The 13827-nt window shown below is 42.5% G+C and overlaps 1 protein-coding gene across 1 annotated transcript; it reads right to left on the minus strand.

The window, feature by feature from the left end:
- Positions 1 to 212: 212 nt before the first annotated feature.
- CMTM6 (CKLF like MARVEL transmembrane domain containing 6) lies at positions 213 to 7836 on the minus strand. Its single transcript, XM_058800642.1, has 5 exons — positions 7378 to 7836; positions 6527 to 6607; positions 2411 to 2587; positions 1360 to 1455; positions 213 to 378 (listed from the first exon to the last, which is right to left on the minus strand). The coding sequence occupies exons 1-5, from the start codon at positions 7834 to 7836 to the stop codon at positions 223 to 225; spliced, it is 969 nt and encodes a 322-aa protein (XP_058656625.1). The 3' UTR covers positions 213 to 222.
- Positions 7837 to 13827: the final 5991 nt, after the last annotated feature.

The raw sequence follows: 13827 nt of genomic DNA on the forward strand, positions 1-13827 counted from the left end.
AATCTACAGCTACCTTAGAACATGATGCCCAAGATGCCATTACCTGACCAAGAATCCATAAAAATTGGTGATGAGCAATGTGTACAAAATCGACTAGAATAAAGAAACAGAAGTTGTTACCTACAGTGCACTGAAAGTTCATTTTAGTTTGCTCCAGTAAAAAAAAAAAAAAAAAAAAAAAAAAAAGAAAAAAAAGAAAAAGAAAAAACCAATTTCAGGAAGTTATCTTTTTTTATTCAATGGCTGATTTTCTGTGGCACGCGGAGCGTTAGGAGGCTTCTCAGGGTGTTTCTTGACATTCCGTTTTTGTTTTATTCTGAGACAGATCTCTATGACAAGTTCAGCTACAAATACAGAAGTTGCAAAAAATCCAAATACCTGTGAAAAGGACAGAAATATGTGCTTTCAAAATGCATAAACAGTATTTATTCTAACACTGTTTGGAAAGATTCACTGTACCATTTTATATACATTAATAATGCTTATAATATTAAGATTATAGTCCTCCTTAAATCAATAGTTTCATTTAAATTAGACACAGATCAGAAGTCATAATTCTAGCACATTCATTGTGGAAGTTTTTACAGTTGTCATTCTTTTAATCAAGTGTGAACCTTATACTGTGTTCTAATCAACCTTTAATAGCAAAAGTATATTAGTTGCATTGCCAAAATCAGTTATTAAAGTAGCATGTAGCAGACTATTTATCTAAGAGAGGGCTGCTGATTGATGAGAGCAAATGAAGAATAACACAAAGAAGACGAAGGAAGACAAGATCTGCAGAGCCTGGGTCAGCAAGGGAGAATGAAATGACATTTTGTGAATGACATTTTGTTACCAGTCCTGGCAAGATGAGAGGTGGTAAAGAGAAGGCAGCTTTTTTCAAACAAGGAAAGAAACATATGCGTTATTCCAACTCTACCTAAATTTTACACAACTGGTTTGGACCAAAGTAGTTTGACATTAATAAGTATTAAATCACAGTAGTTTTTATTTTCTGTACCAAAAAAAGCAAAGCTGACACCTAATTTATGCTCAACCTATTAGGTCTAAATAGATCTACATCACATAAGATGACAGTACAGAAGTGTGTATCTCTAATAGCCAAGGCTGCCATGGAACAGAATTATCTTGCTTTCTTTTCCACATCAGCTTTCCAGCAACCCTGAGGAATGCCAGCTCTTTGGATTTCCTATGGTAAGTTTCTGGAAGATGTGAAATAGCTAATTCCTCCTGAAACATCACAATGCACTGAGCTCTATTCCCTGCCCAATTTCTTCTCTGCAAATTGAGTGAAGTTTAGAGGGCAGAGAAAATAACATAAAAATACAAAGTAAATCTTGCCATTTTAAGACTTACACATGCAGCATATTCTTCAGGCTCATTGCAGTTTGCAGAAAGCAGTATTGATGCTGACAGAAAAATGGCAACTATGAGCAGCACGGTCAAAAAATTCTGCAAATATAAAGAAAAATATATATAAATATATATATATAATTTAACTGTAGATAGGTTACCTAAAAAGAATGAACACCATAACAACAGCTGAGTTAAACTGCCTGTGAATTTATGTTTTGATACTTTGATGCTAGTGGAAGCTTCAGAAAATACATTTCACAACTAAATTCCAAATGACATTCAACATTATCAGCTATTTAAACAGCATTATCATCTACTTGAAGGAGTCTGCCTTTTTTTTTTTTTTTGTATTTTTAAAGTATTTAATTAATTTCATCTAACCTTTTTTCACCATCAAATTCAAGCTCAGGACAACCATGGTAGCTTTATTCCTTATATAAAACATTTAAGAAACCACAAAAGTGTAAGTAAACGTGCTCATTCAAACCTTTTGCTACACTCCCTTATTTGTATCTCACATAAAGACACCACTGTTTGCTCTGAAGGCACATAGGAAGGGACACTTGTGAGATGGAATAACATTCCGACTGACTTTACAGAGCAACTTTCTCCCACTGCTGGATCATCTGAAGCATGAAGCCATAAACTGTAACTGTAACGAGCTATGATTATTGCCAAAAAGAAATAGTCTACACCCACTAGGAAAACAGATAGGGTAAACTTTTAAATTTTTTTTTAATTGTAAGCATCATGCTGGTGGTAAATTGTATTCCACATGTGTACAGATCTGCAATGGCTATGCTGTAGTATTAGCAGCATTAATGTGGAAAGACTTTCCACACAAGTCCTAAAATCCTGCAGGTAGCCAGCTTTGACAAACATGTCAATATAAACTCTCAAAGTTGGCTCATTTTTAAACTATAAAATACTTTAATCTACCCTTTACATGGAGAAGAAAAGGAGATTCATTTTGCATAGGATTTTTACTTGACAGCAGACTTTATGCACTTAGAAGAAATGGTTTGTTTTTCCACAAAAAAAGTTTTCTTACCAGTTTCCGCACTTTATCTTCCCCCAGTGATTCATACAAATCAGTGCAATACACATACAGAAACAGGAGGCTCAAAAGGAAGGCACTGCAGCTTGCAAATTCAAAGTAGTAAAGTGGACTACAGTTGTAGCATTCTTGCACAAGTTCTTCACAAACAACAGCCACTAAAGAGAAAATCTGCAAACAAATAACATGCTTGAGTTGGATCAAGTCTCTAACATCTTCAACAGACATCTCTGATACAAACATTAATAAAGCTAGCTGTGACAAAAACTCTCAATCTACAAAGAGTTTGGTGAAGTTCCACGCTATTTTCTTACAGACAGAAATAATTATACAATGCCATGGTTTACACTTGGTTATTAAAGGTGGTCCATGAAGTACACTCAGGTAAGCTGAGCACACAGCCAGCCAGAGGCTTCTTGATTAGACAGACAAGATTTCTGTTTTGTGGTTTTGTGCAGCTGCCAGTTTGAAGGAGATGAGGCAGCATGGAGAACACACATCCTGCAAAATGCTGCTGCTTACGACATACAGCTGCACTCAGTTCTGAATGTATTTGGGTTCAGGGCAGTGGGGGAAACTGGACAGCCCTGACATACTCAGCTACCTCCCTAAAAGTTCACAGCTGATGTTACCCCACTTGATCAAACTTCAGAGGAAGCCCATGAACCCAACGCTCACATGCTTGTGACCCAGTAATGACAGAAGCTCAACCACTCTTGCAGGAACTGAAACCTTCACTATGTTCAAGCATGCTGGACAATGTTTAATCCATGCACAGCTCTACATTCACCTTCTTGCCACAGTGTGTTTTGAGAAAAGAACATGACTTACTTCCTGTACAGTCACCATATCCCTGCTACTGGATTTTCTACTGTTTTATCACACAAGAAAGAATATTGCTTTATTTAACCATTCGCTTATTTTGTTTTGGCCACTTCTTGCTAGTTCCTTCATCCCATAAATAGCATCATTTCCTTCATCCCATAAACTTGACATAGCTTTACAGATCTTTGTAAAAAGGAGTTCACCAAATTAAAATGAAACCACAAGCAGGAATCAGACTGGGTCATAAAACTGAGACTGATATGAGAATGACGTGTATTTTTAATAAGAGTATGTGGGCAATAAAGAAGTTGACAGTTTTCTGTTTTAAAAAAAAAAAATCAAAATTTAAGATTCAGAATTTTTCTTGGAAAATAGCCATCAGTCTTTGGTTTCAGTTTTCTCACAGTAAAAACAAGAACAACAATTTAGCAGTAGGAAGTGTAAATTCCTCTTACTAAGCCAGGTTCAGAAGAGCACTTCAGAGAACCACGTTTTGGAAATGCAACAATATAAAGTAAACAGGAGTTCGGTAAGGGAAAGAATGGGAGCTGGGAAACATCAGCAGGGGAAACTATCAGGCCTCCTCATGTTTCCTTTCTCTCCACAGTGGTTGGCAACACAAACTTCTCAGCAGCCCTTGCACCTAAACCAGTGAACTACAATGTCAGTTTTAAACTCTGACTTTCCAGATTTTATGGTTTGTTTTTTTTTTTTTTTTTTCCATTTCTAAACATGGGCTTATAGCTGCATCCAATGACTTTCAATTTCACATTTTTCACAAGGTCAGCTGTGAGACAGCACTGTACATGAAAACTTATCTCTTTTTATAAGCACTGGAAAGAGAAAGTCATCACTTTCACTTGGGCTGAAACAAAGCAGAAAGAAAATAAACTTGTCCTTAAAGTACATGTCCAGATAACCATAATATGATCTAAATAGCTGAAAAAGCTTCTCTACAGAGTGTACAAGTTGAAAAAAAATCCCACGCAAACAACAGTTACTGTAAGTAACAACAGAGTTTAATGCAAATTAAAAGAGCAGTTATAAAGGGTTCAGTGTCAAATAACTGAGATTTACCAAGTACAATCCTGCGTGGGACTTGTCCAAGTCAATATTCATTTTTTTATTAATAAGCTGAGTAATAAAATAGAGTACATCAATTTAAAAAAAGTTGGCTTGAAGAACTTTAAGTAAGTGCTTTGATTAAGTTAATGTATCAGCAGCACATTTACAAGACGCCAGAGAGCTCTGCTTGGATTTCTTAACTTGCTCTTTGGTTATCACCTTCAGAAAAAAAGGTATTCCTCTCTTGTCCTACTACCACCAAAAAATAAAAGTTTTCAACACCAAAAGCATTGTTGGAGAAGCACTTGTTTCGTATTTTTAAAAATTTTTTATTAGTCCTGTGTGTTTATACACCAGAAATTAAACACCTTCATCTGTCTCTTAGCAGCAAAAAATTATTCATTGATACTGACATTCGTGTTGGAAGTTTCTAAACAAATGTCAATTTAAAAGAAGATTTGACAAGTGAATTGCTACAAAAGAATTTAACAAATGAATTGCTACAAAAATAGAGCAGATCAATGAACTTGCCAACAATCCTGTGAAGATGCTTGGCATCTGGGAGGTACTGGGATTTCCTGTACAAAATCTTCTAGTTCAGGTAGGTGCACATATTAATTCTCTATTAAGTTTACATAATTCAGGCTACTACAGAACATTAACAGCTCAAAAAGGAGCTGATTTTTAGGCCTTAATTACAATTTTCCTTTCCAGCCAAGCCATTTTGACTCAAGTTAAACAATAATTGATGATAATTTGTCCTGCTTTAGGTAAGAATTTGTTTCTACCTCAATTTTGGCACAATACACATTGTGCCATTTACCTTTGTGCTGAATTTGGACCAGTCGTGGACTAACGAAAACATTCCACCTATTTAAAAAAGGCAAACCACAAACAAAACAACAACATCCTAGAAACCTGTGCAATAACATGCCTCCCAGCATCCTTTAGGCACTCACATTTGTGACTTTCAGCAGTGACATTTTCCTTGTTTCATTTGCTCAAAAGAACTGGCTTAGGTTACAGAGCATGCCATTATTCATCTGAAGAAAAGTATTTCTTAGGTCTAGAAGCCAGTTTTCTGCAGGTGATTTCAGAGTGTTTTATAAAACTCCTGATCACCTCTGCAATGAACAGAGCCCACTTTCTGATTGCAACACCCCAGCAATTATCAGGGCGTAATCCCAGTAACAACCACTGGTGTAACACAAAGCCAAAAGGCAATGGCCATCACTGACATTTCCAAAATCAACTCTTTCCCAGAAAAGGAACCTTTTACTGCAGAGACTGAGGCTTCCACCTTCAGGGCTTTCCAGGGCTTGTTTAAAGTGTTTTGACCCAGACCTCAAGATCTCTGCATTTTGATAAAGGTTACAAAAAAGGAGGGGAAAATGTTGGAAATTTGGAGGGTGAACAACTATAACTCCATTTTCTTTTTCCTCACTGACTAACAGGTTCAAGCTATAAACTGTTGCTTATTTAAGAACATGTCAAGCAGCTATCCATCCTGTCTAGGATAATGATAAATTTTCTTTTTTTCTACTTAGAAAGCATTTTAAATAATTAAGCAGCTTAAAGCTTTGGTACATCACTAGATTTGCCTACATAATCACTTATTTTATTTTAGTCAATGAACCTATTTATATAAACATTCTGCTTGTTAGGGAACAGAACCCAGCAGATCTTGCTTTAATCATCTCCAGTAGATGAATTAAAAGTTTATGTTCCATTATATTTATTTAAAGCATTCTTGGGTGTTATTTTTGTTTTAAACACTCTTAGAAAACTTCATTTTTGGCAGTGTTACCACTTTATGAACACTAAAGAATATTATATTTCTAATTGAGGGTTTTGACTGTGTGTGAGATGAAGCTTAAAACCCAAACGTCCTGTTTTCTGCAATGGTGAAGTAACGAGAAAGGGTTGGAAATTACCTACAATTCCTGTAAGCATGACACATCTGACTAAAAAACCACTGTGTTGGCTGCAAAATGTAGGCTGACACACATTTGCAGTCAGCTGCCCTTTACCTCTACGGGTTTCACTCATTCCCTGCTAGTACCTAAGAGTGATGCTCCTCACATCCTTATTAGCACTCACACAGGTACATTTTTGAGGAGTCCATCACCAAACACTGAACAGGACTTTGCAGCAGGAGCCCAACTGCTTGATTCAGGAGCCACAGTATGTATAAAAGGCAGAAAATAAGCCTTTTATTACCTGGTGAGCCCAGGGCCGCCTGACATGAAGTGATGTCTCATGCAATAGGCCACCATGATCATGGGTTTCTGGTGCAATTTTCTACCACAAATCAAAGGAGAAATAGGCTCCTTAATTTTAGCATGGACAGCCCAGACCGACAGGCTTAGAACGGGCTACAGGATCTGCAAGAGAGGAAGGTCTGGAGCTCATGATCCAGCAAAGCCCTTCCCAGTTCTACTGCCCTATGAAGTTCAACCAAAGGCTTCTTCCTCCTGTTTTCATACAATCCGGCCCTCAGAAGAAACGCTACATTTCCTGCGGGGCCTCCCTCTGGTTTGAGCCAGGGCGGGCGGCGTTTAAGGCCGGCAGGCAGCTGGGGCACGGCGGCCGCTGCACCGAGCCTCGGGCGCACGACGCCGGCGGCACCGGCCGGGGTCGGCACCTCCTCCTGCAGCTCGGACACGAGAAGGAACACTCCCACCACTTCCCCACCAAAAACCACTTTGAACCAGCACCACGCCAGCTTTCCACCTGAGGTACAGGTCTGCACAACTTTAGTGACTCCATGCCACATCCCAAGTCAGGACACCTTCCTGGCGGAGCCCTTTCCGACAGGCAGAATCCATTCCCTCGAAGCCTGTGTGTGGCCATCTCCTCAGCCTGCCCTGGTTCACCGAGGAGTTTAATTTTTAAGCGGTAGGGGACCGTCCTAAAGGCGAAGGGTCAGCACAACACGCTTGTTTCCATCCCAGACTGGGGCACCCCCGCCCCGCCGGCACACTGTGAGTCCCTCCCGGGCCCGGGGCAGCCATCCTGCCAGGGGTGCTCCCTGCGCGCCGCCCCGCACGGCGAGGGGAGGAGGCACTCACCGTCTGGAACACCTTGACTGGCAGCCGCCATCCCCGCAGGTGCCGCAGGGTGCAGCCCAAGGGGAGGCGGCGGGGACTCTTCGCCTCGGGTTCCGTGGTCGCGTTGTAGACTGCGCTGATCATGGCCGGGCCGCGGGGCCGGCTCCCAGCTAGAGAAAACCGAAAGCAAAAGAGAGGCAGGCAGGGCGTCTTCGCCTCCGGTTGCGTGGTCCGCTTGTAGGCGGAGCTGTGCTCCCTAGCCGAGCCGGGCCGTCGGCTCCCAGCTGGAAAACACCTGAAGAAAATGGTTGGGAGGTAGCGGGACGCGTCCGGTTGTGTGGTTTGGTTGTAGGCGGAGCTGTGCTCCCTGGCCGGGCCGGGCCGCCGGCTGCCGGCTGCAAAACGCCTCAAGAAAACGGGCGGCAGGCGGCGGGACGCCTCCGATTGCGTGGTCTGGTTGTAGGCGGCCCAGTTCTCCATGGCCAGGCCGGGCCGCCGGCCGCCATCTGGGAAAAACCGCAACAAAGGGGGCGGCAGGCGGCGGGACGGGAGAGGGCAGGGGCGAGAGGCCCCGGGGAGCCCGGGGGCCCCGGGGGGCGGCGGTTGCACCGACGGTTGGGCCCGGCGGGACAAAGGCGCTGCCGGCGGCGCCCCCTGGCGGCCGCGGGCTGGAGCGTGAGGGACGGCCCGGAGCGCGGGGCCGCCTCAGGCCCGGTCCGGGCTCAGTTCGCCAACAGGGGCTTGGTAAGTAAAGTTTACACGAGTATTCACTTGTCACACGAGATTACGGTATCAAAAGACGGGGGTTAAGGCAAAGCTTTGCCTGGTTACGTTCACATAATCAATTAGGTTGGAAAAACCCTCTGAGATCATTGAGTCCAGCCTTTGACCGAACACCAGCAGTGTGTCAACCAGACCATGGCAGTGAGTGCCACGTCCAGTCTTGCCTTAAACATCTCCAGGGACAGTGACTCTGCCACCTCCTTGGGCAGCCCATTCCAGTGTCTACTCTTTCTGGGAAGAAATTCCTCCTAATGTCCAACCTAAACCTCCCCTGGGTGCTGCTTGAGGCTGTGTCCTCTTGTCCTGTCATGAGTTGAGAGAAGATCCTGATCTCCATCTTGCTACAGCCTCCTTTCAGGCAGTTCTAGATATCAGTAAGGCCACCCCTGAACCTCCCTTTCTCCAGGCTAAACAATCCCAGCTCCCTCAGCTGCTCCTCAGAGGACTCGTGTTCCAGACCCTTCACCAGCTCAGCTGCCCTTCTCTGGACCCACTCCTGCACCTCAATGTCCTGCCTGAATTGAGAGGACCAGAACTGGACACAGCACTTGAGGTGTGGCCTCACCAGTGCTGAGTACAGAAGAATCATTTTCTCTGAAGATATTTCTTGTTGTGAATGAGAAAATACTCATATCACTAACCCTGTTCTAATATACTCCCATACCTTTGCCCAGGTCAGCTTTTAAAAGTAACTATAAAAGTTTTTGCGGCCTACTAAGAGTAGATTGAACCTTTTATATGTAAGCAAAGGTGTGTTATGTTTGCTTCTATATTATTGATGTATTACCCACAGAGCTATTATGGTCCTTTGTAGTCAAGTTCAATTATACTTGTTTAAATTCAAAGAAAAGGAAAATTGCTACAGGTTGAGAAAGGGGAGATTTGTTTGCTTAACATTAGCTGTATAGGGACAGATTCCCTGCTTAGGGAACAGGTCAGGCTGTTCAGATACTGCTTTTCTTTGGAGCCACACAGTGCAGTGGGAATGTGCTACAGAGCCCCATGAGGCTGGGGCTACTTCTAGCTCTGGCAGGACCCCCCCCTTAACTGGGCAGATGCAGAAGTATGGGCCACAGCAAAGCAGCTGGGCCATGCTCCCTGAGTGTGTACCAGCAGGCTGTGTGCTTCTCCCGGTTAGAAAACACAATCCAGGGGAATACAGTGTCCCTAGGCAGGATCACACAGACCTGCTGCTGTCACAAGCAATGTGTGGCTGCAGGAATTGGCTTGGGAGGCAAGTGAGCAGGGCAAGTCCTGTGATTCCCAAGGCGTGGGCGTTTCCACTAAAACAAATGAGGTGTCACCATGGGTGTGCCCCAGCTTCTGCCTGGGATTGGGGTGAGTCTAACATGGCTCTGTTGGCAGCATCCCAGACTACAGGACTGAGCAGGTAGGTGCAGTCAGGAACATTTGCTGTTACTGCTTACAAGTTCCCAGTGCCTTCACTACCTCTTTTCACACTAGTGCATTATAAATTAGGTTACATTACAGAAGCTGGCATCTCTCTTCTGAAGAAAATTTCCTTCTTGTTTTCTTTTCTTCCTTGATTATATTTCACAACTGGCTGAATAACTCCAAAGCCACAAAGCATATGTCTAGGCTATACTGTGGTCTGACAGAGACAGAACTGGACCGAGATAGAAGCAAGCAGCTGTCAGGTCTTTTAAGATGTTCAGTAGCATCTAAGGCTATTTTGTAGCCCTTCCCTTGTGAGTCTTTAGAATGCCTTCATGCAGCATTGCTAGATTATGAATACAGATGTTAGTACTGAAGACAACTGTCCTGAGGACAGACTGCTTTTCAAGGAGCCGCAGAAACACAAAACAAGAGTACAAGAGATAAAATAGATGGCGACCTCTTTCCAGTTTCTACTGCCTTTAAGCTGGTTTTCCTGTTCAGGCCCTCTCCAGGAAATACATATCAACGATGCATGAATGATAAAGGCTAGCTTGCCATTTAGAGCCTAACTTATTGAGGCCAATTTATTTATTTTTTTATAAGAGGTTAAGGAAAAGTGAAACTCCAGCAAAACTAGGGAACTGTAAGGTCATGTGACAGAGAAGGAATGAAAACTGGACAACAGCATAGCAGTTGGTATCTTGAAAATATTTATAGCATTACATTATGCTGCTCTTCACAGAGGTACAGCAGGTATTCTTCACTCTTTTTATCACACTAACTTTCCAGTACAATGTTTTTCCTTCAAAGAGGGAATTGAAACAACAGTTACTTAAGTAACAATAGAGTTTAATGCAAATAACAGTAACTGGCTGACTGTGATGTGATGGAAATCCCGTTCCAGGTATACGGCTATTAATTTCCTTTTGCTTATGTGCTACACCTGACAGTTTTCCAGAAAAAGAAGTCTTTCTTACCCTGCCACAGCCTCTGCTGGACTGGCAGGAGCAGAGCTAAAGGCAGGACATGGTGGCAGAGAAGCAACCCCACGGTTAGATGCTGAGCTGTGGTAACATCTCCAGTCAGTCAGGCACAGAGGGACATCCCTGGAAGCAGATTAGTGATGAGTGACCTGGTTTTCTCCCTCATTACATCTCCTCCAAGACACCCTCCACAGTGACCAAAAAATCAATGCCAACGGAGAAAGCCCCCTCACTAGAGGAGATGGCAGTGTACACAGCATAGTTGTATGGCAGTTGCCACTTCTTGCCCCCATGTTGAAATAATTTCCAAAACTGTGACTGGAGTTCCTTGAAGCAATTGGGTAAATGCCAGCTGCTGCAATAAGGGGGCTCCAGGCCACAGCTGCATTGCTGTTTTCATCAAGTGAGCCCCAGTGGCTCTTTGGCATGCTCTGTGTGCTGTGTTACAATGAAACACTACAGCCTGAGTCCCTCACACTCAGCACTGGCCTCACGAATTCATGTTCTCCTTTTCTCACTTTCATAAATGCAGTTATGGGGTTTTTTGCTTTTCTTGCCAGAAGGCAAGGAAAAAGGAAGTAGAAAAATGGGAAAGCAGCTTGGAAGCCCAAACCACTGAAAGAGACAGACTTAGTTTCATTGGAAGAGTGATGAGGAAGAAATGTGTGTTACTGCACAATTCAGAAAGCTCCACTGAATACAGCCTGTCGGAGGCACATCTCCCTCCTTCATTTTGATGTTCTCACATGGGCACCTCAACATATTCTGTTCAAGACTATCCCCTTGTATTACATGAAGTAAATACAGGATGATAAGCCAGCAAATGGAATATTCCAAGTACTGCAACAATGAGCTCAGAAAAGACTTCAATGTGTTGCATCTGCTGAACTTTCTTTAGCTCTTGAGGCTCTATTTTTGTGCTCAGTATTGCAACTGAACTTCACAAACCGTGACACCACACTAAACAGGCTCGAATGTGTGATTTTTAAACAGCTGAAGATGAAGAATTAGCATTTTTAACAGCTATTACTAAGTATCCCTTATGGCACCAGAGATGAAATAAATCCCCACACTTGCCAAATGCAAGCTTAGGGTAACTCTTCTCAGTGGTTTTGTGCATGCATCTGCATGGCACAGAGAAGCATTAAGCCATGAGGTATTTGATAGGCAACAGTTCAGCTGCTGTAGGTGTCCCACTGCAAACTGTTTGCTCCCCAAGAAGAGACTGCAGCCCAACAGGCAGCAATTCTTGCATTTCAGAAGTATCACTAGAAATTTAAGGTTAATATAGTAGCTAGTCCATCAAACCTAAAAGCCATGTGCATGTTCCAGAAATTGTAATTTTCAGCTGAAAAATATGACCTGCCTGGAAATAAAGTGGACATTTACTCAAAAATATCAAGCTTAAAATTTGCAGAACAGCTTTATTAGAATCAGTATACTCAAAAGAACTGACGTGGGAACAGGGTAGAGAAGGAGGAAGAGAAGATTTACAAAATTCCCCTGAAACCTTTTAGTTTCAATCTGATCAGCAACTTGTCTACATTGAACTAGCCCTGAAAGTCTAAAGGAATTTAGTTGATTTATATTGTAGCATTTTTTCAGTGTTCATACTGAATAGAGTTTAAAAAGTGTTATTAAAATTGTGTCCTGTAGTTCTTGTATCACCTCTTTGCTTTCTGGATCTTATGTGCTAGTCTGAAACTTTGTACCCAACAGCACTAAAGGCACAGAAGAGTGATTGAGAGCAAAATTAATGTAATTTGTAATGTTACTCTTTCAAAAATTGGAGTAATCCCAAACCTAACCCCTCCCCAGCCTAGAGCAAGAAAGTATTCTTGCCAAATTAGCTTCACTGTTTTCACCCAATTTATTTATTTTGGTGCTTCACTTTATGGTGAAAGGAGAACAGGGAGGAGGGTTTACTGGCACTACCTTTTGTGAAAAGGGCCCTCTGTCACAGAGACTGTGTTTTGCATGGTAGCTGTGGTAAATCCCACTTTAATTGTCTACTCTCACCAAGGCAGGAGCTGGGGGAACTGCAGCTCAGGAGGACAAAGCAACCAGCGCAGGAGCCTTGGTCTCATCAGAGGGAAACAAGAAGCCAGAGACATCAGGTTACACAGAAATATTCTCAGGTATTTTCCTTTTGTGGTAAATTTCCCCCCCCAGACAGCATGAGCAGGCTACAGATAGGAAGTGACAGTAGCATTAATAGAATTTGAAGGAGGTAAGCAGGCTACTTTAGTATTTCAGAATGAAGAGGCATGGCAGGGGACAGTCTTTGTGTAAACAAGCATTTGTAAATAAGAATTTAAAAATCAAAGCAACCAACAAACTTCAAAGCTATAGGGGCTTAGGGAAAAACACATTTAGAAGCTTCAAATACACAGAAGTGACATCTGTTTTAAGAAGTGAAATTATAATGAGTCATTTGTAAGGTTTTCCCCTGTCCCAGCCTTCCCAAATTAGGGCACCTGGTGTAATAGCTCTTAATATATTATATGGCCAACTTCCCAGCTTCATAAAGGGTTTTGTGCTTTGATAGATGCTCAAAGGAACTAACCTAGGGACTGCAGTTGTCTATCAAAAATATGGACAGTATCCACTAGTTTAAAATGTTGCCCTTAAGATCCAGTTCCACCCTAAGGACACACACACTGCAGTTGTGTGAGAATGGGTCCTGTTTTCATCATCAGAGGATCCTTTCTCTCAAGCACGCTCCAAATTCAGTTTCAAGTTTACATACTGAACCTAGACAACTGTTCTGATACTGATGCATGCCATGCATCCATCATTGGAAGCCTAATTTTTTGCTTCCAATCAATTTATTCTATACAGCTGTTCATCAGCAGGTCATGCATTTCCCCATGTGTCCCCCCAACCTTTACTGAACTCTTGACACAAGCAAAATTTTCAGGGCTGCAGTTAAAGACAGCTAAGAACATTCACTGAAACTTCTCAGTCCACAGTTCAATCTTCTATTTTAACAAGTGTGCTTAACTTGAGGGAGTTAAGTGCATAACTAGATAAATGTTGCTCTTAAATAAATTTAGGTATTTTGAAAATATGGAGGTAACTCAGGTCAAGGGACGTGATCCTGTCCCTCTACTCAGCCCTAGGGAGGCCACACTTGAAGTGCTGTGTCCAGTTTTGGGCTCCCCAGGAGCCCTGATCAGGTCCCATGGAGGAGAACAAAGACGATTAAAGGAAGGGAGGATCTCTCTCACAAGGAAAGGCTGAGGGAGCTGGGCCTGTTCAGCCTCCAGAGGAGATGACTGAGAGGGGACCTCATCAATGCCTGCCA

This window comes from Ammospiza caudacuta, chromosome 1, assembly GCF_027887145.1.
Source record: "Ammospiza caudacuta isolate bAmmCau1 chromosome 1, bAmmCau1.pri, whole genome shotgun sequence".
Classification (NCBI taxonomy): domain Eukaryota; kingdom Metazoa; phylum Chordata; class Aves; order Passeriformes; family Passerellidae; genus Ammospiza; species Ammospiza caudacuta.